At 44.4% G+C, this 13,145-nt stretch overlaps 1 protein-coding gene across 2 annotated transcripts in view; it reads left to right on the top strand.

Moving 5' to 3' along the window:
* GRIA1 (glutamate ionotropic receptor AMPA type subunit 1) overlaps nucleotides 1–13,145 on the top strand; it is a 293,835-nt gene that overhangs the window by 204,650 nt on the left and 76,040 nt on the right. For both annotated transcript variants that reach the window (XM_045791959.2, XM_045791960.2), the window contains exons 10-11: nucleotides 138–344; nucleotides 6,454–6,824. In XM_045791959.2, coding sequence (XP_045647915.2) covers nucleotides 138–344; nucleotides 6,454–6,824 — 578 coding nt within the window. The remainder of the gene's footprint in view (nucleotides 1–137; nucleotides 345–6,453; nucleotides 6,825–13,145) is intronic.

Raw genomic sequence — 13,145 nt, 5'->3', positions numbered from 1 at the left:
ACTTAGATTTAGGGACTTGGAGAGACTTCTCCAAAGTTAACCGACGTTAGCAAAATCCTCCACTTCCAGGCCAAAGCCCTCCTTACCTCTGAGCGGACCCACAAGCCACGTTCTCTCTCCCCCCGTCTCTCCGCCAGGAAGACCCTTATGTGATGCTCAAGAAGAACGCCAACCAGTTTGAGGGCAATGACCGCTACGAGGGCTACTGCGTAGAGCTGGCCGCAGAGATTGCCAAGCACGTGGGCTACTCCTACCGCCTTGAGATTGTCAGCGATGGAAAATATGGAGCCCGTGACCCTGACACCAAGGCTTGGAATGGCATGGTGGGAGAGCTGGTCTATGGAGTAAGTTCTCTGCAGGGTGGGGAATTGGAGGGAAGAGAGAGGGCTTGACAGAAAATCATTTGGTGGTTGGCTGGCCCTGCACAGAGATACCTGTGGGACCCCTTTACTTAGTGTTGTTGCTGCCAAAAAGATGAGGGGTTCGAAATCTATTATCTTAAGACATTCTCTGCTCAAGGTTCCTGGTCCCAGCTTCCTCAGCCAAACTCACCTCACTCTTGTGACTTCGGTTGATCATCATCTAACACAGGTGACAGCTAAGCTTCAGAACCAGTTTTTCCAAGGCAGACTGCTGAGTTGCCACTTCCCTGCTCAAAGTCATTTATGGCCCCTCCATATAAATTTCTTCTCTGGTGTTAGATGCATCCTGGATCCAACCCAACTTTCTAGTCACTTACCCCACTACTCCCTTTCTTGTACCTTCCACTTTTGCCAAACTACCCCAAGTCATTCTGTTCTGTAGAGTGCTTCCTTCCATTCGTCACCCCCAAAGTCCTGTCCCTCCTCCAAAATCTGTTTCAAATATTGCTTTTTCCAAGGTGCCATTTCTTTCTCCACATAATAGGTATAAATTCTCCTTTCTAAGTGCTCTTGCCTTCCTGCGTGGGGTTTAGTTACTTCTTCTATTATGGCTTACCCCTCCTTGTATAATAGTTATCTGTGTAATAGATCTCTTTCTTTATATCACTCACTACACTTGAAATAACACCATGCACAATTGCTATAAAATTTTCAATAAGTTGAAGCAGTTTTGGGAAGCCACTGAATGCCTGAATTGCTTTAAGTATTTAAGGAATCACCGAGAAGTAAAAGATCTGATCCCTGTCCCCAAGGATCTTAACATTTTATGGGGTAGAAAATACAATGAGAGAGAATAGTAAAAGATAGCATAGTTCAAGGATCGGGCAAGAGGATAACATGAGTTTGCCTAGCCCTCAAGAGGGCTATGGAACCTGAAAAGTGGCCACATTCAAATAGAGAGAAGGGCAGCCCAGGAATTTCTAGAGATGGAAATAAGAGTGAGAAAACACTGGTCCTTTGTGCAGAGGGCTCGGACTGAGCAGTCAGGGCGATGTTTGAGTAAGAAATGGCATGGGGAAGAGTGGATTGACTCAGTGGGCACTGGGAGATGATGAAGATACTTGAGCAGAGAAACAACGAAAGGCAACATAAGAAGAAATCAGCCACCACTTGCAGGAAAGGGACTGCTACAGCTTCACATGCAGAAATCGAAGGCTGCAGGCTGGGTCTGAGCAGAAGCATACACTGAGTCCCAGGTGGATGTTGAGTTTCAGTCAGGATGAAGCAACCTTTTAGGTTAAATCTCATTGTCCCATATCAGGGCAATAGGAGTCATGATGGCCTTGAGAGCCATACAAAGGGAATTCAAAGGAGAGATGATATAAGGAAAATCTTCCACAGGAAAGTGGCTTTTGAGATGACCTGGGAAGATGGTTAATGAGTTGAGGAGGGGAATGTGCTTCTACCCTTTCTCCTCCTTCTACTTTCTCTCACGTTGGGAAGCTCCACTGATGACAGAGTCCTGGATGCTTAACACTGCATCTGGAGGCTGGTTTCCATGGGAACCTCCACTAGCATTCATCTTCGCCCTCACCCCACGGAATGCAGTTCCCTTAGCAAAAGGCCTGTGATCCGGGCAAAACAACGGTACGATCCTCCTGATCTCAACTCCCCAATAGCCAACAGTCAGTGATGGGTCACTGGTTCATCTGTAAGAAACCAGAGTTTCCTCTGCCACCCCAGGGCCCATCCTTCCCCATCCAACCCCTCCCCTCCATCGGGCCCATCCTTCTGCGTGGTATAAACTGTATTCTGAAGATTCCATGATGGGCCCAATTCAGTACTTGCCCTTGATTTTTGGTCTGGCTTTCTTTTTCTGTCTCCCTGAGGAAAAATAGAAGCATTTAAGGAAGCATCTGTCAGCCACCGACAACTAAAAGTTTGGACGAAACTCATCAGGAGGCCTCCAAATTTATTCTTTCTGTGCCTTTTAAATAGCTAAGCCAATCAAGTTCTCTCATCTTCCTTTTTCACCCTCTTGCTCTTATCAAAAATTGTAGTAGTAGCATTTCCACAGGTAGTATGGGCCAGGTGCCATGCTTAATACTTTACCCACATTATCTCACGTACTCCTAACATCCCCACAAGATACATATAATTATTCTCCACGTTTTGTAGATAAGGACGGGGAGGCCCAGTGGGGGGTGGGTCATTGGGCCAAGGACAGCTAGTAAAAGCAGAGTTGTGACATGCAGCCCGGCTTTCAGCTGCACGCTGGGTCCTACTGCCTGTATAGAAATCATACCATCCGGGCACTGGACCATAAGGCCACCATTAACTGGGAATGAGAAGAGGAACAGCATCTGCATTCTCAGATGCCACATCTGAGTTTCTGCTTCTTGCATGGGTACAGCTTTGGGCTCAATTCACAGGTGACTTCCCTACCTGCCGGTCCTCTGTCTTGGCAAAGCAGAAAGAGAGTGAATTTTGCAGACTGACACCTGGATTTAGGTTCCAACTCTGCCTACTGGCTACATGACTCCTACAAGTTACTCAACCCCTGAAAAACAGGGAAAGTGAATCGCTTACCCCAGGGCTGGGGTGGGGAATTTCCCTACATAGTGCCTGGCTCAGAGTCAATCTCCATCCGTTATGAACCCTTCTGGTTTTCTTCACATTTTGCTTTTACCTACAGCATCAAAACTGTTTACTCTTTCCCCGGGATTGTTTCTAGACATCACATATTTTGTTTGGGGCTCTCCTAGGTCAATGGTTCTCAAAGTATGATATTTGCACCAGGAGCAATGGCATCACTGGGCAACTTACTAGAAATGCAGACTCCCAGGTATCACTCTGAGAATCAGAAACTCTGTCAGCTATGTTTTTAAAAGCCCCCCCCCATGTTTTTAAAAGCCCCCAGGTGATTCTGACATACGTTCCTCTTGGAAAGCCACTGTCCTTAGAAGTCAATTTAAGTAAATAATTTTAAGTGTCTGTAAAACTCTTACACTTCACAGTATTCTCACATATTCGAATTCTTTGGATCCTCACAAAAGCATCCTATCAAATAAGTAAAGCAAAAATTATGCCTCTTTTTTTTTTTTTTTTTGAGCAATTTGATATCCCAAAAGACAGTGGTCTCACTTGAGGCCACGTGGTCAGCAAGTCGCAGAGCAGAGCAGCCAGGTATGCTTTCCCAGGTGAGCTCTGCTTTCACCAATCCTGCAGAGCTCCGGGAACAACCGCAGGTGGTTGAAACAACTCTCCAGACCTCCCAGTCGATGTCAGACAAGCTTCGCACAAACCACCTTCACTCTCTGGACCGGAGTTTTTTTCTCTATAAAGTAAGGTCACTGAATGTAACATCTCCCACTGTGTGTGTATCCTACACACGTGGGTCTCTTTTGATGCTCAGGGATCCATGGCCTGATAAATTTAGAAGTAGTGCATCTACTTCCGTCTCTTGGAAATTCTCAGTGCACAGTGATCTTTTAAAGGTTCTGAGAAGTCTTGCCCCAAAGTAACCCATTTAAATTCACGTTTTCCAGTGTTTATTTTCATGTTGTACTCATGAACATCCTTCCAGAAATCATGTTCCATGAAACAAATCCTGGAATCGCTGAATGAACTGAGCTCTAAGATGATGTGCTGCTAGGATTTTTCCAGTCTGCAGTTCCTTTCGTTAACTCACATCAGGGGGCATCAAACAAAACCATTCTGTTCTTGTTACCACTTTCAAAGCTGGTCTTCATTCATCTCCCTTTTGGGTAACTTGTGGTAGTACCTCTCAGTTATTTCCATGACTTTTCTCCTCCCTTCCTTTTCTCTATTTCTTTCTATGTTAGGTTACAGAGGAAAGAGTAGATATCTTCTCCCTTGCACTAGCTTGTGTTTGGAAAAAAGCGGGGGGGGGGGGGCACCTGGGTGGCTCAGTCGTTAAGCTCTGCCTTCGGCTCAGGGCGTAATCCCAGAGTCCTGGGGTCGAGCCCTGCATCGGGCTCCCTGCTCCGCTGGGAGCCTGCTTCTTCCTCTCCCACTCCCCCTGCTTGTGTTCCCTCTCTCTCTGGCTGTCTCTCTCTCTAATAAATAAATAAAATCTTTAAAAAAAAAATATATATATATATATGGTATATCCGGATTTATGCAATGGTTATTAGGGAAAAAAATAGAATTACTATCAAATCCGCACCTGATTCCACATTGCTTTATGGAAAGTTTCTTTCTCTAGGTGAGAATTTAAGTCATTCTGAAGCCAGGCTTTTTATTCCACTTAAAGCACCTTCTCTAAAACCCCAGACAATGAGAGTAACCAGAGGAAATCCTGTCTGTGCAACACCAGCCAGCAGCTGAGTGGGGCCCTTATCTGCACAGCATCTGTCACCAGCTTCACATCTGGACTGTAGTGCAGTGTCATGAGAGAAAGCCATCCTCCAGGAACAGACTTGCACAGACGTGTCTCTTGTTTCAAAAATGAGTGTTGTGGCACCTGTCTGTGGAACTTTTTTGGGTTTCCAGTATCTCTTGATCTCAGGCCAACAGAGCAGTGGATTTTTATTGTACAGATGCCAGTGCTTCTGCCATTAGGGAGAGGGAGGGAGGACCAAAGAGCAAGGCTGGTGATTCCACATGCTGGGTGTCCAAGGATGAGCACTGCAGTCTTTTTATGTTTATCTACGTGCTGGATTTGAATTTTAAAAAAAGTGAATTAACTGTATGTTTCTTAGGAGTCTTCTTGAGAAATACTTGTGATGCACCTTTCCTCCTCTCTGCAAGGCCTTCACTCACATGTTTCCCTCCTTCTGGAATGTGTACTGTTGCCAGAGCAACAAGATCCTACCCCTCCTTCAATGCCAAATTTATATGTCACCTCTTTTATGATGCAGCCCCTAATCTCCTCAGCCAAAATCAATGTCTCTCTGGTCTCTCTCCTGTATCATTCTGTATCTCTTGCATAGCACATATCCAGCCTTCCTTGCAGACTGAGAAGTTGTGTGTGGGTGGGGGGGGGGGGTGGATATGTATCCCAAACTCTCCTACTAATTTGTAATACCCTGAATGTAGGGACCATAGCTCACCTACAGCTTTCGGCCTAGGGCTTGCACATAATAAGTACCCAATAAGTGTTTATTGAGTTAAATTTGCCTTTATCCCATTTGCCTTTATCCCATTTGCCTTTATCCCACCTTATTAGCCAGGGATATCTTAGCTGCAAGTGAAAGAAACCCAATCCAAACTGGCTTAGGCAAGCAGAAGGGTTGGTTCATGTTCATGGAGACAAAGAGAATATATTAACCCATTTTCCTAGGGCTCCAGGGTAAGCCCTGAATTTAGCATGGCCCAAATTATATTATGGACCAGTTTCTGCATCTCTCACTCGAACTGTCAGGGCTAATGCTCATTAAACCACTTGGGTCCTATGCCATTTTTTTTAAAGATTTTATTTATTTATTTGAGAGAGAGTGAGAGAGTGCAGGAGCAGGGGGAGGGGGAGAGGTAGAAGGAGAAGCTGACTCCCCACTGAGCAGGGAGCCCAATGCTGGACTTGATCCCAGGACCCTGAGATCATGACCTGAGCCAAAGGCAGCCACTTAACCGACTGAGCCACCCAGGCACCCTGGTCCTATGACATTTTTGGATGAATCATACTGACCAGGGAAATGAAATAATGATCCAAACCCAGGTCATGTGCTTCACCAGGTAACCAGGTGATCAGCCCCCTTGGAGCTAGGAGGACTAAGAGTGGAGCAGGAGTGATTTTCCAGCAGAAGAAGGAGGTATGGCTGCTGGGCAGGCAGAAGCAACAGATATCACAACATCCCCCTCCAGGAATGTGAGGAAGATGCCTTCACAGTTGGAGCTGTCAAATAATGGGATAATCTCTCCTGTAAGATAGTGAGCTGATCATTCATTTGTCAGAAATACCTTATAGAGGGTAGGAGGGATTAGACTTCTAAGGCTCTTTTCAACTCTCACATCCTTTAAGATGCAAAAGAATATTCAGTGGAGAGAGAAACAAGAGAATACAGAGCTGCTGAGCTCAACTGCATTTCTTCTTCTTTTTTTTTTTTTTTTTTTTTTTTTTTTTTTGCAGAGAGCCGATGTGGCCGTAGCTCCTTTAACTATCACCTTGGTCCGGGAAGAGGTGATAGATTTCTCCAAGCCATTTATGAGTTTGGGGATCTCCATCATGATAAAAAAGCCACAGAAGTCCAAACCTGGGGTCTTCTCCTTCCTCGATCCTTTGGCTTATGAGATTTGGATGTGCATTGTCTTTGCCTACATTGGAGTGAGTGTCGTCCTTTTCCTGGTCAGCCGCTTCAGCCCCTATGAATGGCACAGTGAAGAGTTTGAGGAAGGGCGGGACCAGACAACCAGTGACCAATCCAATGAGTTTGGGATATTCAACAGTCTGTGGTTCTCCCTGGGAGCATTCATGCAACAAGGATGTGACATTTCTCCCAGGTCAGTCAGCTCTTCTCAACCCCTTTGCTCAATGCTGTATTTTTCTTGGGGAAAAAAAAGCAAATACTGGAAAGTTAAGGGATAGGAATTGTTTCCAAACTTCACTGTATTCAGCTTTACAGTCAACTGTCCAGTGTATGCTGTCGATTTTCTGGATGCCTCCTGTGTCTGAGCCAGATCTGTCTGCTATCTGGTTGATGTGCTCTGTCAAGATTAACAGGAATAATCACAAGTCTGATGTTCTATAGCCGAAAGGTTCAGAGAAGGGGTGAGGGACAGTGTGGTACAACTAACATTTAGTGAGCACTTGTCAGATGGGAGGCAAGGTTTTTAGTCCCATATGTGCATTATCTCACTGAATCCTCACAGAAGCATAAGGTGGGACCCTCGTTATATCTTCTTTCATAAATGAGGAACCACACAAATGTGACTCTTGCCAAGGTTACAGGGCTAGTAGCTAGGTGAGTTGAGATCCAGACCACCATCCTATACTACTTCTAAGTGATGGAAGGAGCGCTGAACTATGAGTGGGTCCCAGCATAGCCCTGAGCAGGTCACCTGACCCTGGTAGACCTCGGTTTCTTCATTTTTAGGAGAAAAGATTCTCTTTTTCTTAGTTCTGAGATGGACCTCAGAAATAATCTAGTTCCAGTGGTGATGTAAATTTGTTTCTTGTGGTTCAAAACTGGGGTTTCTCAGAGGTGCCTCAGATACTGCATTAAGAGAACTTGGGTGCCCAAATCAGTGAGGTTGCAGCCCCCCTCCCCCCGAATCAGAGTAGTTCATTTTTGTCTGTCTTATATGTTAGATTGTGAATACTATTTCTTTTGGGGAAAAAAATGATTCTGAAGCTAAGAAAGAAAAAAAAGAAGGCAGGATGTAAAGTAGGGGGCATGAAGAAAACTTTAAATTTACCAATCCTGATATTTATTGAACTCCTATCTTTGTGTGTAATGTTCTTTCAACTACATTCTGGAATGTTCATGCCACAGATCCCCTCCAATTTACCTGATACACAAGCACTGACTATATTTCCTTTTCCTTTTATGGTTGTTCACTCTCTATGAACTCCTTTTCCACTAAGTAGTCCCTTGTAGACTACAAAGTTTCTAAAGCACACAGGGAGGCATGACTTAGAACTTGGCTGTTGTGAATAGATTTGCACACACTGTCACCCTCTGGGGGCAAATTACATAAATATTAAGCCCTCTTGGACCTGTGCTGGAGGCCTCTTTACCACCTGTCTGTTTTGCATTTGGGTGTCAATGAGAACCAATATTCCTAAGTAGCAATGGAATAAAATTCTTCCTAAGGAGCTTCCCTCAGGACTCATTTTGGCTCTGTATAATTTAGGTAGTCTCATTGTTCACCATTATAATCGTGTTTTTCTTTAAATAAGAAGACAGTTGGGGGGTGGGGTGCGTGGGAGAGGAGGTGTGAGACTGGATGCTTGGCCAATACTGGCAAACACATGGTGAAGAGTAGATAGAACCAAGCAGGGGAAGGACTTGCTTAAAAATAAATCAGGCCAGTAGATAAACAGTGGGAAGAAATGACTCTTAGCTCGTCAGTATAATATAGGGCCATCACAATATGCACGTGTCTATAAAAGACCCAGGGGGTTGTTTTTCTCCATTATTTCCTTCCTCAGTGGGCATCTCACCTCCTAAGGGCTCACCTGAGTGGTCTGACCTCCGGGTATGTTTTCACACTCCCCACCCTTCTTCCCAAGGTCTCAAGTCGGTGGCCCACAAGAGCCGAATCCCCTGCCAGGCCTGTTTTTATTTGATCTGCACAGAATTTGGTCATGGTTGTGCACAGCCACACAGCAGCTGCCCTCCTTACCTGATCCATGTATCCCCCACTAGCTCCACGGCCCCCAGCTAACCACCTTCATTCCTTCATTACTGAGCTGGGCCCTGGGAGGATATTTGAGTTTGTGACCTCTGACTGCAGGAGAATTTTCAAACTGTCTCCAGGCCTTCTGAGGGTTCCACTAGAGTATCTTAGGAGCCAACACTGAGGTGAAGAGGAGACTGAGCAGGGTCCAACCCAGCCTCCTTCCTCCTGATCTCCGATGGAACACCTCCACTCGCTGCCTATTTTTTCAGTGGTAAAATAGAATAGTTCTCACCTCAACTTTGTTGTGAGGTTTAAAATAGATCGATACAGATAGAACCCATAATATAATATCCAGGAGGCACTATAAAATAGATGCCATTTTTTTATTATTTTACTGATTTTATATACTGGGCTTCTACTCAACTTCACTGGAAGAAAAGGCACTCCCACTGATTTGAAAGCCACCAGACTTCTCCCTTCTTGTGGGCAGAAAGATTTGTCATTGTGGATTAAAGGGACTGACAGACAAAAGAATTAACCTTCCAGAATAAGAAGTTTTGTGTACTTGAGGTGGACTTTTCCTTATTAGGCCTACCCTGGCCAATCCCAGAGCTTCAGGGCCCTATAGAAACCCCTTGAGGGTCAGAGTAACATCACAATGTATCCTGGAAATATACACTAAAGAGAAAAAGCGTCTACTTCAACTCACTAGGGCCAGACAAGAAAGACAAGGGCGCTTAGACAGTGATCAGAGCCGGAGACTACGAACATCGACAGAAGCTTTTGTTTTGCTTGTTTTGCCCCAAGTTTCATGAGCCTCTGACATGCAAAGCACTGTGTCAGACAATTGGGGGCTATGGTGGGAAGAGCTTTAAGGGGCTTGTATACACCCAACATCCTTCCAAATGAGCTTTAGTTAGTTGTTCTTGCTGTTTACTTAAAGAATAGATCATAAATCCTCACTAATTTAGATTTTCGGAAACTAAGTTCCATCTGAATTACATCTATCTACACTCATACATAAGTAGCTTTATCTCTTCATCTCCTCAAAGTTCCTGTTAATGTCTATTAATCAAAGCCAACAAAATGTAGCTAAATGTGCTTGCCTGCAATTAACCCAATAATCTGACCACAGGAATATGAACAGATGAAGAGTTGTCTTTCTTACATTATAAGAAGCATGGAATTAGACAGTGGTTCATGGTTCAGTGAAACCAGGATCTGCTGTTTTGGGATTGTCTTGGCATTTGCTCATATTCACAAGGTGGCTACACCCAGATATCATGTGCATATTTGAGCAGTGAGAGAAGGAAGAAGGACTGCCATTTCTAGCTCTTTGGATCAGAAAAACAAAAGCTTAGCAGAATACTCCCCACCGCAGCAGCTGATGCCTGCTTCTATCTCATTAGTCAGAACAGTGGCCCATGATCGCTTCTAGTGGCAAGGAAGGCCAGTAAGGCAAGAACTTAGGTGTTCTAGCCTCTAGAGGGGAGGGGGTGGGGATGGCTGGGGAATCAACCAGCAGCACTGGCCACAGTGCCTAAAGCCAATGTTTTCTGCACTTACACTGTGAATAATCTGTGATTAACACATTCAATGACATATGCCAGTAAATGCTCCTGAAATGCTTTAAAGACTCTTCCCACCTCTCCTTAAAATATTTATATGAGAAATTGGGTTTGTGTAAGCTATTTAACATTCAAAGTTAAAATTCAGTTTAGCTGTGATCACAGATGACAATTTTTTGCGTTAGGCTGATGATGAGATTAAAATGCCATCCATGAATTGACTTCATAGGCCTGCTTCTTGTGTCTGATGACCTATTTTTAATAGATATTTAGATTCCTTTTCCCAGAGAAACATTTTGAGAAGCAATGTACAAAAGGAGGGACAAAACCATCACAGGCAAAATGTATTTTTAGTTCCTTCAACTTTCTTTTCTGCATCATTTCCCCCTATTTGTAGCTAGTGTCATTCACTTATTCAACAGATATTGCTAATTGTCCATGATATGCAGGGCATGGTGCAGGATGCTGAGAATATGAAGATATATCAATGAGGAGCATGGGGGCTAGGCGTATTTGCTTCAAGGAGCTGGCAAGTATGGTGCTGTAAGATAGACATTAAACAGGGGATTGTGATGTGCTACAAATAAAATGACCTTGCTGTAGCAATAGATAATAAGGGAAGTGGAATTACAGGGGACTGACTTAAGGAGTCCTGAGAAAATTTCTCTGAGGAGCTGATAGGTAAGAAAGAGGTAAGCTTGCACAGAGCTGAGAGACATAATAGCCATGTGCAAAGGCTCTGAGATCGAAAAGAGCTTAGCAGCTTTCAAGGATCGAAGGGGTGACCAGTGTATATGGCTTGCAGTGAATGAGAACAGAGAAAACATCAGAGAAGTAGGCAGAGTCCAGATTATGCGCAGCCCCATACCATAGTATAGATTTAGCGTTTCACTTTAGATATAATGGGAAGACATTGGAGAGTTTTAAGCAAGGGAAGGATTGATTTACATGCTAAAATACCACTCTGGGGAGCTATGAGGAAAATGAATCAGGCAGAGAATAGTCAAGAGTGGAAGCAGAGAAACCAAGCAAGAGGATCTCATGGCTGTCTAGGGGAAATTATAGAGATGGAAATTATAATGGTCATGAGGATGGATTTGTGGGCTACGTTGAAACTAGAACTGACAGCATGTGCCGATGGACTGGATATATGAGAGTGAGGGGAGGGGAGAGTCCATGGTGGATCTAAGAGATAAGGAACATTTGGAAAACATGGAACCACAGTTCCGGGGACCTTTAGCTTTGGATGGGATCATTAGGATGATCTAGTTTATCCATCTCATGTTACACATGAGGAAACCAAGGCCCAAGAGGCAAAGCGATTTCCTCTGAGGTGACCGAGACAATCCCTGTGGCCTGGTGATGCCCAGTCCAATGCTGCCTACCCGGCAATGTCAACCCAGGGCTCCACTGCCTGCAAGTGAGCTAAGAATGAGCCTCTTCACCTCTTTATTCCCACAGCCCCACTTCCTCAATGGCTTGTCCATGGGGTAAGTACTTTCCTGGGTTCAGATAACCTTAGTAAGCAGAACAAGAGGGGTTCGGAAGGTCCTAGGAGAATAGAGGAAAATGGGAAATTATGACTGCAGCTTTCAAAACTCTTTTATTCCTGATCTTAAAATGTATCAGAATATATGATAATTATCTCTACCTAGTGAAGATAATTAGTCTCAGTGAGAAGTCTCAAGTGGAGGAGTGATGGCACTTCGGATATCTCCAAGAACCCTATACCACACACACACACACACACACACACACACACACACACACACACACCAGCTAATCTACTTGTCGAGCCAAGCAACTGATTCACCATGGGAACAGGATAACCAATGAGCAGATCCCAAACTGATAACCAACAAGCAGTCTGACCTTTGCATTACACAGAAGTTCCATAGCAACCAGTACGTGATGACATTGAGAGGTGATGAGAAATGCACCCCGTCCGCCTCCTGTTCTCCCACCTCCTCTCCCAGAGACAGTCATGCAAACCTCCTTCTTCTTGCTCATCTTGTGTCATTTAAGTGCTGCGGGAGGAAAGAAGGGATGCTGAGAGTAGAAATTCAGGGATGTTGATAGAAGTTCCCTGAAATCATAAAATATTTCACCTTTAGAAAACATAAACTTCATTTGGGACACAGATTCATTGCTTCAAGGAACAATATCACAAGGATGTGATGCAAGATCATGATACAAGAAATGTAGGAGACAGATGCTTAATTAAGCTTTCCTTAAGACTAGGTATAGGGGTTTCTGTGGAGACCCCCTGCATCAGAATCATCTGTCCCTCACCATTGGCCCCAGTGAGGGGATTCTGCAAATGTGTCAGGTGTGATCTGTGTAGGGAATATCTGGGATTGGCCCCATCCCTGGGGGACTTTAGCTCAGTGCCTCCTTCCTTTCAACCTTAATCCTCTGCTACCTGATGGCAAGACCCAGAGCCAGGCTCCAATGCCCAGCAGTTTCACAGACCATTGAGAAGCACATGAGTAGAAGTTTCAGAAGCTCCAGAAGCCATGGAAGTATCAAAATGAATGCAGTGACAGGAGGATACAGGCTTCACTGGATATGCAAATGAAAAGCATCATTTCCTGCATCTCAGCCAGCAATTCTGGCCATCAGGAAGAAGGAAGTCAAACGACGCTCTCCCTCTCGAGAGTGCTCTGAAAGTCCAAGGTTTGAGCAGCTTAACTGAAGAAGAGCTGGGTTTTTTTCTTTCAAAAGTCACAATAGGCACATTTTTAGAAAGTGTTTCCTGAGCTGAAAGGGATGTTTAGAGCCATTTATTCACTCATTAAATGTTTATTTAGCACCTATTATGCAACAGACATGGTTCAAAGTGCTATATGACATATCACTGAACAAAGCAGACAAAACTCCCTGCCCTCCTAAGAGCTTACCTTATAATGAA

This window comes from Ursus americanus, chromosome 15 (genome assembly GCF_024610735.1).
Source record: "Ursus americanus isolate L20-20 chromosome 15, mUrsAme1.1.p, whole genome shotgun sequence".
Lineage (NCBI taxonomy): Eukaryota > Metazoa > Chordata > Mammalia > Carnivora > Ursidae > Ursus > Ursus americanus.
This window is presented reverse-complemented; position numbering and strand designations above follow the sequence as displayed.